Raw genomic sequence first — 14,466 nt, 5'->3', positions numbered from 1 at the left:
AGAGAGCCTCGTCTCCTCCTACCTCAGAGCAGTGCTGGATCAAAATCATAAATCCGAATGGCCTTTTCTGTGATACACTGGGTAGTGTTTTGTATGCATTTTCAACATACAGATTTATTTTTTATTTTGGAAAGGTCTATTTTGAGGCGAATTATTTTATTATTCCAAGTACCTTTGGTGTCTGACTTTAAATAAAATAAATAAATAAGTGAAATATAAAAGAATCTACTAAATAATGAATAATAATCCTAATAAAAAGCTAAGCCAAAGGTTAAAGCCCAATAGTTTTATTGGGATTCAAATGTGGATCTGAAAAATGACAAGAAGGCACCGCGGCTTTTCCTTTTTTCCCTGCCATCCCACTTGGCCTCTTTTCTTCACAAGAACACTCATAATTATCATCGTATTTATTGTTTGGGTCAAACATTGCAACATGAACTGGGTCACAGCACAAACACCAATGAACAAATTCTATCTTTCTATCTTTCAAAAGTCAGAAGGACAAATTTGTAGAAACAGAAAATGGGAATGTTTATGGGTGCACGTAAACATTTGGAAACATATTGCAGCTCTATTTTCTATGTTAATTTCTTCTTTCAAGCTCCTTTTAGCGAGTTTACAGCAGGTTCTGTTGGCTACAAAGACACATTTTGATGACATTATCAGGCTTTTGTTCTGAAAGTTCAGACGCATTTTGGAGACATTACCTGAAACAAGCAAGATGACTGCAGAATTGCTAATAAAACCTTGCATTAACAAGTTTTTATTGCAAAATTGACAAAACTCATTAACCAACATTCCTTCTCCACTGTATGTGTTGATGCTAGTCTGGCTGACACGCTGCCTGTGTCACATGCGTCTTTTCTCTGATTGGTTGTAGTCCTATCTAATGGCATCCAGAGGCAGTTTCTTCTGCATGAAATCAAAGTTGAATCAGAGGAACCAGATTAATTATTTGTATCCAAGAGAAAGGCAAGGTGAAAAGATGATTCAGAAACAACCCCTTTATTTAAGTGCTTGTAAAAGTGCTAAGGAGTTAAGCTTAGATCTCTCCAGAGAAGATGTTCTGCAACACAACACATAGTACATTATATGGGGCTGTATGTATGGTGAATTCATGGGTTCCTTTTTTTTTTCTTATTCACAGTACTGGCAAGTGTAAAGTTTAACAAATAGCCACATACCAGAACACACAGCTCTTTATTCTACATGCACCCAAAGGTCTTTTTGGTAGCAAAGAACCAATAAACTGTTGTATTTATTACGGAACAGTAAATTTCCTGAAATGAAATCTTCTTACGAAGCACATTTAACCTGCCACTGAAATGCGATAAATCTGACTTTCTATTGCCATCTGAAAAGGTTTTGAAAGCAATCAAACAATCGTGTGCTCCAAGTTGCAGTGGTAATAATTACTGACAAGAAGGCAAAGATTGATCTCCGAATTTCTGACCTCTTATGTCTTTTCACTGCTGAGTTAGTGGGCAGTGAAATATTTCTGCAAGCCTTTAAAGATACCATATGTTTAAGAATGTGTTCCATTTGACTGCCCTGCTTTATTTTGAAGAGAGATTGCTGTTTATTTACACTTTAGTATGCATGTGCGCCGGTGTGCTATCCCCCCGGGGGGCTTATATCTGTCTGTGTACGTAGGTATGTTTTCTTATCATGGTTTGGAGAGAATCAGAAGTGAGCCAAGTGTTGGATGTAGTGCTTTAAGTGCTCTCAGAGATAAGAATGGCCCCAGGATAATAGTATTTCTTGTAGAAGATGCAATATAAATGCTGCACATTGTGGCCTACCTTAATATAAAATGCACACTTCAGAGTTGCAGAAGACAGCTGCTGGTGTTTTATAGACAGCTCCAGCCCAGTTCTATAAAAGAGCACATAAAGTAGCTCAATAAGTAAATATATAGACACTAGAGCTTTACATCGGTGTGAATCTGCGATAAATGTTTGAACGCTGTTTGTTTTTCTGTGAGTAATTTGGTCCAAACCATCTTTTCTATCTGTATCTTTCTTTCTTCCTGTCCCCCAGTCGCCTATATGAGCGTGTGCATTCACAGGTGTGTCGCACGTCACAGTGACGGATAAAAAAAGAGGAACACGTGCTTTGTTAATCTCCCTGTCTGTGCTTGTGCAGGTGGTTGGCGGGGCCTGGCTTTTCAGCCGGCTCTACTGTAACATCTTCGTCACGCTGGATGTGATGATGTGCACCGCCAGTATTCTCAACCTGTGTGCTATCAGCATCGACAGGTGAGTGTGCCCCCTTCACCGTTACCCCTTTTATTTACTGCAGGTGTTTGCATGACCTATCCAGTTTAAATGTCATCTGTGCGGCGTTATAAAAATGTCCAGGTCTCTTCTCTGTTTCCTCTCACTTTATAGATATTTCAGGGCTTGCTGCTTGCAGGAGGACAATGTCTTACCATGCTGCTCAAACCTTCTCAATGGATTTCCACGTGTCCATGTGTGCGATGTGATAACATAAGCAGCTTTCATATGCACTTTGTGTTTGGGGTCCTCGTCTTCTGTGCATTTGTTGTGCAGCAGTCAGGAGATTTAGGCATGGGGTTGAACCTTTGCTCTCGCTGTGTGTTGCATATGTATATTATTTATTTGCTTCAACTTTTTTTTCTTGAATCAAAGTTAATATTTAATATCTCTCTTGGGTCTTTTGAACTTGCAAACAGTGCGGTCGCAAAGAGTTCAATTGCATAAAAAAGGATGACTAAAGCAATGCCAAATTTCCACTGAGCGATCTGATCCAGGCCAGAAGGGTTCAGGTGAGCGTTCCCACTGGGCATGTGGGGTTCAGACCAGGTGCCAAGTGTGGTGTCAGTTCTAGTGCCACGATAACAAACGTGACGCTACAAACAACAACAATGGAGGTCATCCAGCTAAAAAAAACAAACTGGTGTTTGTTTCATGTTTGCCTTTGTCATGGGCTCTGATGTTTTTCTGTCCGCCAATCAATTAATCAGTGTCTCCGCCCTAAAAGTACATTTTCCGATAGACCTACAGCTGAAGGGGCCCAGAAATGGTGCGGTTTGGTTCGGTTGTATCGGATCCTTTTATAATGGAAACAGACAAAATAAAATAGCCAACCGTACTGGCCCTGACAGAACCGCTCAGTAGAAACGGGGCTGAAGAACTCGAGATGCTGAGAGATTTATATATACAGTGCTTTCATAAGCCTGCGTGATAAGTTGGATTAGTCCCAGGTTCATCGTCTATCTCATAGTTTTCTACAACATGCCTCATCTTACATATTTTCCAAAGCTCAGTTTCTGTGGTTCTCATAGTCTATAATAAATCTGACGGACTAAAACTGATTGTCTTTACATAATGTTTTCACGACAGTGTGTCAAAGAACCCACAGAAAAATCTACAGCTTGATTTCACAAAGCTTTATGTGGAGGTTTAGCTGTTTTGAATCCCTCTCGCTGCTTTCATGGTGTCATTCTCAGGTCAGAGATATTTGTTTTAATTAAAAGAAGCTCTAAACTCCATCTGCTCAGGTTACTTCTGTACCTGCCCCACATGGCAAAACAACATATTAAGCAACTGCTGTTAGTGAAATATTCAGCGATTTAAACATTTGAGTGTCACCTTACTAAACACCCAAATTAAGTTATGTTACCTTACGTTAAAAGCAGCAGATGGTTGATCCAAAAACAGTGAGGGACACATTGAGTGCAATGTGCGGCTCGCTATCTTGCCAAAGGAAATTTAAACATATGGACTGCAAAGTGGTGAATAAACTAGCAACCTCACAACTGAAGGACAACCACTCTTCCACCTGATCTGAATCTGCCCCTTGATGTCACCCAAAGGTTTTTTAGAGAGATGGTTTGAAGCCTTTTTTCAATGTCTTTGGACTGTGCTATATTAATATATATTGATCCAGTTGATCCAAAAATAGACAAATGGACAGAACGAACAGACACGGACACCACAAACTAACTATTTAAGCTTAACTTATGTTAAGTTATGATAGTACCTTATATCTTACATTAATCCTGATTGAATTGGACTGCAATCATTACTTTAACCTGTCCCGGTTGGTCTTGAATGGCCATAAGCAGGACACTCAGCTCAGCTCACTGCTGCCCAAGGAAAGCTGTTCATTGGCTGTCGCTCTCGGCCCAAGGTCATTTGGGCGACCACCTCAGCTCAAGACCGTGGTAGCTTTCTTCGAAGCCAACCCAGAGCAGGTTGTGCTGGTCTGTTAATAGTATTAAAAGCACAACAAGCCACAGTATCTTACAAGATACAAGAATCATTACACGCTGTCAAGTTCAGTAAAAGTTGATTAAGTGATGACAGCTAGTCGTTAACACTGTAGCCTGCAATGCAGCTGCTGCTCATAAAAGGAGCACCGTACCATGAGAGAGTTCAACGTGTAGATCATACTAATAGATCACATTAAATTTTGGTTTAAAAATTAATTTCTTACTAAAATTTAGGTCACGATGCAAGGTAGCTGCCCCCGTCATGATTAGACAAGCATCTTCGTGCCAAGGCTTTTATCAGCCAAGAAAAACGTTTTCACTCTTCTCCCAGCTGTTTTCATTGATCTAGTTGGATGAAGTTTACCCATGAAAGATGCGCTGAGGCCGTCATCGAATAAACTGCAGAGTAGTGTTTTGAGATCCTCTGCCCTTTTCCCAATGCTGTCTCCTGTGGAAGTCAGACATGATTCTGTGAGAGAAACTTTCTGGTGTGTCAGGTTGAAAATGAATAGCAAGAAGTTTGAACTTTTAAGGCTACAAAGCAGGATGTGTGGGAGGCCCAGAGGTAAATATTTGGCTGGGGTTTCAAAACATCATTACTTGTCCATGGCGTTGTAATGTAGCAGGTTTCTGTTGGCAGATTTTTTTTTTCATTGGGCTTTCATTGGGGCAGGTGCCGGTGTCGGTGCTTTTTTTTCCCACCTGCTTTTTTTTATCGGAGGTCTCCCGTACGTGATGACGTTCCGTCTTGTGATTGGCTTTTGACCGTTTGCGTGAAAAGACCAGGAACAGAGTGACTACACCAGCCGAGAGAGAGAGAAGTCATTGAAAGAAGGTCGTGTCGTGAACAGCAGTTACAGCAGCATTTATTTAGTTATTAGTCAGTCAGTTAGTTAGTGTAGAGTTTTTATTCAGTTAATTAGTTAGTTAGTTTAGCCATTGTTATTTTATTAGTTAGTTGGTTGGGGTACTTTAGCCTTTATTTGTTTAGGCATATAAAAAATATAAAAAATATTTTTAAATATTGGGGTACTTTAGCCTTTATTTGTTTAGGCATATAAAAAATATTTTTTAATATTTTTTAAAAATCCACAATTGTCTTATGAAAACTGATTGAAAACTGATGATTAATAAATGTAATAAAGCAAATCGATAATTTAAAATGTCTATTTAGATAAATATTTAAATTAATATTTAACTGCTTACTGCTATGCAGCAAGCAAAAGATTGTTTACCCTATACTGTATATAGTAGGCTATTATTGTTCTCAGCTCACTGATGAATCTCCAATTGTCTAATGAAAATAGTCCCTAATAAATATTTTAACTCTAATATTTTTTTTAGCCTATGTCAGTAAGATCACTGATAATTCTGATAATTCCTTGTATATGTTTCTTCTCCCTTTTACCTCCACTATGATCTGCTGCTTCTGACTTTACAGAAGTGTATGTCTCTATATGTTCTCATTGTTGAATCTGTAAATGTCTAAGCAAAATAGTCATAATACATTATATAAATATAATTAAAAAAATGTAACGTCAACTAAGCACTCACTGATTAATCCGCAATTGCCAAAAAAGACATTTTGAATGTGAAGACATGGTGAAAAACTACCTTCCTAGCTTAACATGGCAAAAAAATACCATCGCGGGGAAAAAATGCACACTTCCGGGGAAAATATTGCAGCCCGATACAATCTGGTACCCACACCGGCCCGCTGGTGTCGACTGTCGAGGTGGCCTCGTCTCTCCGGTTTGTGTCTCTGCCGGTTTGTGTCTCTGCCGGTTCCCGTTTCTGTTTGTTTGTTTTCTCTCTTGCAGATTGCAGCGGATGCCAGCCCTAAACCCCCCCAGCCCACCCCCCCGATACCCCTTACATATATGTTTAAAAAAAAATAAAGCTTCATACAATGATGAGACAACTTGCTTATAGGCTTCTGGCCTGTTATTGCTGGTACCTCTGAGTATTAAGTATTAAGATATAATTAATTATATATCATAATTATACAGTCATTCAAATGATAAGTGATCAAATGTCGCTCAGGGCATTATTGAGTTGAATGTAAGAGGTATAACAAATATCTTTTTATCAAAAGCAAGGCAGGGCAAGTTTATTTGTATAGCACAATTCAACATAAGGTAATTTAAAGTGCTTTACATAAACATTAAAAGCGGCAAGACACAATGAAACCGTAAATAACAAATAAAATGATAAGAAAAGATGTAAAATAATTACAAATTCAGGACAAGTTGTTAAAAAGTAAGGGCAGTAAAGTACAGCAGGTAAGTATTTAATTTAAGAGTACGCTTCAGTAAACAGTAATGTTTTTAACCCTGATTACTTTGACTCACTGGAAGCCAGTGTAGTGATTTCATGACCGGTGTAATGTGGTCCAGTTTCCTGGTGTTTGTAAGGACTCTGGGAAACAACAACAAAAAAACAACTTTGAACAGTTTAAAGAAAAAAAAACAACAGACACCACATACAACAACTCATCACCATGGAAACGGAATTCTCAAGATCAAAGGCAAAACCCTTCTTATGTCATGATCAGTCCTCCTCTAATCTGCCTTCAGTACTTTTCCACTCCCCCCCATCTGCCAGCCAATGAATTCCACTCACGGAATTCTCAAGAGTAGTGACATCAATGTGACATCACAGAGTGATGTCATAAGTAGAGGTCACACAATACATCGACCCTCATTCCTTCTAAATCTTTTGACGGAAGCAGACGTGTTTTGGCGATTAAGAGTGTCAGCTACCCACAGCTTTACTTTTCTAAAGGAAAAACATCAGGCACCATTCTAGTTTGAGAGAAATTGTCCAACACAACAGAAAAGATGAATTTTGAATCCAACTTTGAGTCCTACGATATAGAAACACAGGAATTTCTAATGATGCAGTACCAGCTTCTCGAGCACTTCCAAAAGGAGGTACAAAGACGGAACGCGGAAAAAGAAAGAGAAAATACAAAATTGATGAGTGAAGAGCAAAATTTTAAAGAGAGGGAGGTACAGTGGAAGGAAATATCTGTATCTCAGATGGGCAACGTCCAGACAAAGAGCCCTGAAAACCAGTCACGCAAGAGGTTGAGACTGTCAGGGCCATCAGTTAATGAAGACGTGCGTGGTGACATACAATTACAAAATAAGCTCACCTCAAAAACACAAGACAAGGCCGAAGATATCCCAAGGAATAGCTCAAAAAAGAGAAAGCGGATTGAAGACAGTGACAGTGACACTATGTTTCCATATGATGAAACATCAGGATCCTCCTGCCTTTCATCTCCTGACCACTACGCTCATCCACCTCTCATGAGCTACTCTTCACCTTTCCCAAATTCCTCTCCATCCAATGAACATCTTCATCTGTTGCATCCAGACAATAATGCAACAACCGCTGAAAACCAGCCACGCAAGAGGTTGAGACTTTCAGGGCCATCAGCTGATGAAGATGCTTGTGGTGGCGCACTATCACAAAATAATCTCAACTCAACAACACAAGAGAAGACCAAAGATATCTCAAGGAAGAGCTCAAAAAAGAGAAAGTGGATTGAAGACAGTGACAGTGACACTATGTTTCCATATCATGAAACATCAGGATCTTCCTGCCTTTCATCTCCTGACCACTACGCTCATCCACCTCTCATGAGTTACTCTTCCCCTTTCCCAAATTCCTCTCCATCCACAGACGATTTTCATCTGTTGCATCCAGACAATAATGCAACAACCGCTGAAAACCAGCCACGCAAGAGGTTGAGACTTTCAGGGCCATCAGCTGATGAAGATGCTTGTGGTAACACACTATCACAAAACAATATCAACTCAACAACACAAGAGAAGACCAAAGATATCTCAAGGAAGAGCTCAAAAAAGAGAAAGCGGACTGAAGACAGTGACATTGAAAGTCTGTTTCCATATCATGAAACATCAGGATCCTCCTGTCTTTCATCTCCAAACCACAATGATCATCTACCTCTCATGAGCTCTTTTCCCCCGAAGTCACCTTTCCAATCTTCCTCTCCATCCACAGAACATCTTCATCTGTTGCATCCAGAAAATAATGCAACAACCGCTGAAAACAGGTCACACAAGAGGTTGAGACTGTCAGGGCCATCAGCTGATGAAGATGCTTGTGGTGGCGCACTATTTCAAAATGAACTCCCGTCGATAACGCAAGAGAACGCCCAAGTTATCCCAAAGACGAGGTCAAAAAGTCCAAACTGGAGGGAGGACATAAGTGACAGTGATGATGATTCATCCGTTTGCTCCTGGATGTTATCTCCTGACGTCTACGATCAACCACTTCTCAGGAGCTCTTCTCCCCCGAAGTCACAATTTCAAAATGAACTCCCGTCAATAACACAAGAGAACGGCCAAGATATCCCATGGACGAGGTCAAAAAGTCCAAACTGGTGGGAGGACATGAGTTATAGTGATGATGATTCATCCGTCTGCTCCTGGATGTTATCTCCTGACAACTACGATCATCCACTTCTCAGGAGCTCTTTTCACCCTGAGTCACAATTTCAAAACGAACTCTTGTCGATGACACAAGACACGAAAGAAGACTTTTCAGAGAATACAAAGATGATGGAAGGAATGAGTGATGAGTTTGGCCATCCAGACGATGCAATACCAGGACCGTCCTGGTGGACCCCTCACTCTACTGGCTACAGACCCCTATCCTATGTCTATCCTTCCCCTGTAACACGTTTTGTAGCTGTATCTCCTGCACGTAGAGATTCCAGGGATGAAGACTCGTGACCTTGACCTGGAACATTTAAAGAAAGGAAAAATTAATAGTGTATAATTAATTATATATCATAATTATACAGTTAATCAAATGATAAGTGATAAAATGTCCCTCAGGTCATTATTGAGTTGAATGTAAGAGGTATAACACTATCTTTTATCAAAAGCAAGACAAGGCCAGTTTATTTGTACAGCACAATTCAACACAAGGTAATTCAAAGTGCTTTACATCAACATTAAAAGCAGCAAAACACAATTAAACAGTAACAAATCAATTAAAAAGGGAAATAGAAAGAAGAAATAATAATACAATGCAATGAAATTAAATAGAATATAAACAGGAAATAAATAAAATTAAATAAAATGATAAGAAAAGAGGTAAAATAATAAAAAGCACAAGTTGGTAAAAGTAAGGGCAGTAGAGTTCAGCAGGTAAGTATTTAATTTAGGAGTACGCTTCAGTAAACAGTAATGTTTTTAGGCCTGATTTAAAGGATCTACAGTTGGAGCAGACCTCAGGTCTACAGGAAGTTTGTTCCACCGGTGAGGAGCAGAATAACTGAACGCTGCCTCCCCTTGCTTGGTTCTTTTTCTTGGGAACCACAACAAACCAGATCCAGATGAACCTCAGGGGTCTGGGAGCTTCATAGGAACTAACAGATCCAGCATGTATTTTGGTCCAAGACCATTCAGTGCTTTGTAGACCAGCAGTAAGATTTTAAACTCTATCCTTTGGCTTTGACTCACTGGAAGCCAGTGTAGTGATTTCATGATTTTCATGTGTAATGTGGTCCAGTTTCCTGGGGCCTCATTTATCAACCGTTCGTACGCACAGATATCTGCGTAAAGTGTGTGTAAGAACATTCCCACGCAAAGTATGGAATTTATCAACATGTACCTGTGCGTAGGAACGCGTGTAAATTCAAGCACAACTCTGACCATGCGTACACACAAAACCTAGTGGTAGAACAGTGAAACTACAAATATAACCCATTAAAAGAGTCACAGTGTTCAGCGATCTCAAACTTCACACATGTTCCCCGTTTCGTCTAATTAATAAAAATTCTCCATTAGTAATTTAGCAGACATTTTGAATAATTGGTGTTCACAAAGCCTATCATGAAGAGGAGACATCAAAGGACCGCTACGTCGCCCGGATCGGCGTCACCGGGGCCCCGCCCTGGAGCCAGGCCTGGGGTTGGGGCTCGTAGGCGAGCGCCTGGTGGCCGGGTCTTTGCCCGTGGGACCCGGCCGGGCTCAGCCCGAAACGGCGACGTGGGTCCGCCTTCCAGTAGGCCCACCACCCGCAGGAAGGATCATGGCAGGCCGGTGCAATGTGGGTTGGGTAGCAGTCGTGGCGGGGTGCCTCGACGACCCAATCCCTGGACCAAAACCCTCACAGTGGGGACATGGAATGTCACCTCGCTGGGGGGGAAGGAGCCGGAGCTTGTGCGTGAGGTTGAGAGATACCGGCTAGAGATAGTCGGGCTCACCTCCACACATAGCTTGGGCTCTGGAACCCAGCTCCTTGAAGGGGGCTGGACCCTCCACTACTCTGGAGTTGCCCAGGGTGAGAGGCGGCGGGCTGGTGTGGGCTTGGTTATAGCCCCTCAGCTCAGCCGCCATGTGTTGGAGTTCACCCCGGTGAACAAGAGGCTCGCTTCCTTGCGCCTTCGGGTCGGGAAAAGGTCTCTCACTGTTGTTTGTGCCTACGGGCCGAACAGCAGTGGGGAGTACCCGGCCTTCTTGGGGTCCCTGGGAGGAGTACTTGATAGTGCTCCAACTGGGGACTCCATTGTTCTACTGGGGGACTTCAACGCTCACGTGGGTAATGACAGTGATACCTGGAGAGGCGTGATTGGGAGGAACGGCCTCCCCGATCTGAACCCGAGCGGTGTTTTGTTGTTGGACTTCTGTGCGACTCACAGTTTGTCCATCACGAACACCATGTTCAGGCATAAGGGTGTCCATCAGTGCACGTGGCACCAGGACACACTAGGCCGGAGGTCAATGATCGACTTTGTTGTCGTTTCATCTGACCTTCGGCCGCATGTCTTGGACACTCGGGTGAAGAGAGGGGCTGAGCTGTCAACTGATCACCACCTGGTGGTGAGTTGGATGCGCTGGCGGAGGGAGAAGTTGGACAGACCGGGCAGACCCAAACGGATTGTGAGGGTCTGTTGGGAACGTCTGGCCGAGCCCTCTGTCAGGGACATCTTCAACTCCCACCTCCGGGAGAGCTTCTCTCGGATCCCGGGGGAGGCGGGGGACATCGAGTCCGAGTGGACCATGTTCTCTGCCTCCATTGTCAACGCGGCAGCTCGAAGCTGTGGACGCAAGGTCTCCGGTGCCTGTCGTGGCGGCAATCCTAGAACCCGGTGGTGGACACCAGAAGTACAGGATGCCGTCAGACTGAAGAAGGAGTCCTACCGGGCTATGTTGGCCGGTGGGACTCCTGACGCAGTAGATAGGTACCGGCAGGCCAAGCGGGCCGCGGCTCGGGCAGTCTTGGAGGCAAAAACTCGGGTCTGGGAGGAGTTCGGGGAGGCCATGGAGGAGGACTTTCGGTCGGCCTCGAGGAAATTCTGGAGGACCGTTCGGCGCCTCAGAAGGGGGAAGCAGTACTCTGCCGGCACCGTTTATGGTGCTGGTGGGGAGCTGTTGACCTCGACTGGGGACATTGTCGGACGGTGGAAGGAATACTTTGAGGATCTCCTTAACCCGACTGACATGCCTTCCACTGAGGAAGCAGAGGGTTGGGGCTCGGAGGCGTGCTCATCCATCACCCAAGCCGAGGTCACCGAGGTGGTTCGTAAGCTCCTCGGTGGCAGGGCACCGGGGGTGGATGAGATTCGCCCTGAGTACCTCAAGTCTCTGGATGTTGTAGGGCTGTCTTGGTTGACACGCCTCTGCGACATTGCATGGAGGAAGGGGACAGTACCGCTGGGGTGGCAAACCGGGGTGGTGGTCCCTCTGTTTAAAAAGGGGGACCGGAGAGTGTGTTCCAACTACAGGGGGATCACACTTCTCAGCCTCCCGGGGAAAGTCTACGCCAGGGTACTGGAGAGGAGATTACGGCCGATAGTCGAACCTCGGATTCAGGAGGAACAATGCGGTTTTCGTCCCGGTCGTGGAACACTGGACCAGCTCTATACCCTCCGCAGGGTGCTCGAGGGTTCATGGGAATTTGCCCAACCAGTCTACATGTGTTTTGTGGATCTGGAGAAGGCATTTGACCGTGTCCCTCGTGCCATTCTGTGGGGGGTGCTGAGTGAGTATGGAGTCCGGGGCCCTCTATTAAGGGCTGTCCGGTCTCTGTATGATCGAAGCAGGAGTCTGGTTCGCATTGCCGGCAGTAAGTCAGACTTGTTCCCAGTGCATGTTGGACTCCGGCAGGGCTGCCCTTTGTCACCGGTCCTGTTCATAATTTTTATGGACAGGATTTCTAGGCGCAGCCAGGGGCCGGAGGGGATCCGGTTTGGGAACCTCAGGATTTCATCTCTGCTTTTTGCAGATGATGTTGTCCTGTTGGCTTCATCAGACCAGGACCTTCAGCATGTGCTGGGGCGGTTTGCGGCCGAGTGCGACGCGGCAGGGATGAGAATCAGCACCTCCAAGACCGAGGCCATGGTTCTCCACCGGAAAAGGGTGGCATGCCTTCTCCGGGTGGGTGGAGAAGTCCTGCCTCAGGTGGAGGAGTTCAAGTATCTCGGGATCTTGTTCACGAGTGAGGGAACAATGGAGCGTGAGATTGACAGACGGATCGGTGCAGCGTCCGCAGTAATGCGGTCGATGTACTGGACCGTCGTGGTGAAGAGGGAGCTGAGTCGAAAGGCGAAGCTCTCGATTTACCGGTCAATCTACGCCCCTACCCTCACCTATGGTCATGAACTTTGGGTAGTGACCGAAAGGACAAGATCGCGGATACAAGCGGCCGAGATGAGTTTCCTCCGCAGGGTGGCTGGACGCTCCCTTAGAGATAGGGTGAGGAGTTCGGTCACCCGGGAGGAGCTCGGAGTCGAGCCGCTGCTCCTTCACGTTGAGAGGAGTCAGCTGAGGTGGCTTGGGCATCTGTACCGGATGCCTCCTGGACGCCTCCCTAGGGAGGTGTTCCAGGCATGTCCCACCGGGAGGAGACCCCGGGGAAGACCCAGGACACGCTGGAGAGACTATGTCTCTCGGCTGGCCTGGGAACGCCTCGGACTCCCCCCGGAAGAGCTGGAGGAAGTGTCTGGGGTGAGGGAAGTCTGGGCATCCCTGCTGAGGCTGCTGCCCCCGCGACCCGGTAACGGAAAAGCGAGAGAAGATGAGTGATGAGTGAGATGAGTGGTGTGACAGCTGTAAAAGACAGCTGTGGCAGGACGACCTGAAAAGAAAATACAAGTACTATGGCTTATCTTGCACTGTTGAGGATTTGGAGAACGGTGCGCTCCCCAGGGAGCGCGTTTTCAAAAAGCGTGCTGATCTGTCCAGTGAGAGACAGAGTGGCTGCTCAGCAGGTACCGCTTCCCCAAAAACATTCTGATGGATCTATGCCGTGATTTACAACCTATGTTGGAGCGAGAGACCAAACGCAACACCGCCATCCCAGTCACATCCAGCTCCTGTCCACCCTGGGATGTTTGGCCACCGGAACATTTTTGGAGACATATGCGGCATTTTGCAGCCGACACTAAGCAGAATCATGCCGGCAGTGTTGGATGCAATAATTTATCTGGCTCCAACTTACATCCAGTTTCCATACACACATCACAAACAAGTCGAAATTAAACGAGGATTTCACGCCATCGCCAGATTCCCAAACATAATTGGAGCTATAGATTGCACCCAAATCGCAATAAAAGCACCATCACACAATGAATTTGGTTACGTGAACATGAAAGGATTTCATTCAATCCATGCACAAATAATCTGCGATGCAACTATATATTTGTCAAACGTTGTTGCCCGGTGGCCTGGAGGAATGCACGACTCATTTATTCTGCAGAAAGCTCTGTTGGTGTTTGCACCTCCAAGCAAGAGCTTTTGACTCCAACCAAATCTTTATTTATATGGATAATCTTCCAAGAAATATATCAAACATGGTCAACATAATTATTTTACTAGGTAAATATCACATACATAAATGCAAATGGAATAACAGCAAACCCTCCATTGTACATCTGAAAAATGAATGTAAACTGTACTTAGGGTCTCTAAAACTGATGTGTGAAAAAAACGATATTGCCAAAAGCTTATATGAAACGATGTCTTTGTTTCTTAATTTGTATTAATACACTTCCCATAGCTTGTCAATAAATGTATCTTTTTTTTTTTGCTCTCAACCCCCCCAAATGTTTAATATCTGTAGATAATTGATTGTTTTGTTTGATTTGCCTTTTGTTGTAAACCCTACGGAATTTTGTTCAATAAAGTTTGAAAAAAAAACAACCTCCAAGCGGGTGCTGTTGTTGCTACCATATATGGTCAATTGAA

General features: G+C 44.1%; 1 protein-coding gene across 4 annotated transcripts in view; it reads left to right on the top strand.

Moving 5' to 3' along the window:
* The window catches only part of drd3 (dopamine receptor D3), a 44,448-nt gene that overhangs the window by 11,160 nt on the left and 18,822 nt on the right, over positions 1 to 14,466 (top strand). For all 4 annotated transcript variants that reach the window (XR_009770790.1, XM_061713035.1, XM_061713036.1 and 1 more), the window contains exon 3: positions 2,146 to 2,258. Coding sequence is in view for 3 of the 4 variants with exons in the window: in XM_061713035.1 (XP_061569019.1) it covers positions 2,146 to 2,258 (113 nt within the window). In the remaining variant the exon portion in view is untranslated. The remainder of the gene's footprint in view (positions 1 to 2,145; positions 2,259 to 14,466) is intronic.

This window comes from Cololabis saira, chromosome 22 (assembly GCF_033807715.1).
Source record: "Cololabis saira isolate AMF1-May2022 chromosome 22, fColSai1.1, whole genome shotgun sequence".
NCBI lineage: Eukaryota > Metazoa > Chordata > Actinopteri > Beloniformes > Belonidae > Cololabis > Cololabis saira.
This window is presented reverse-complemented; position numbering and strand designations above follow the sequence as displayed.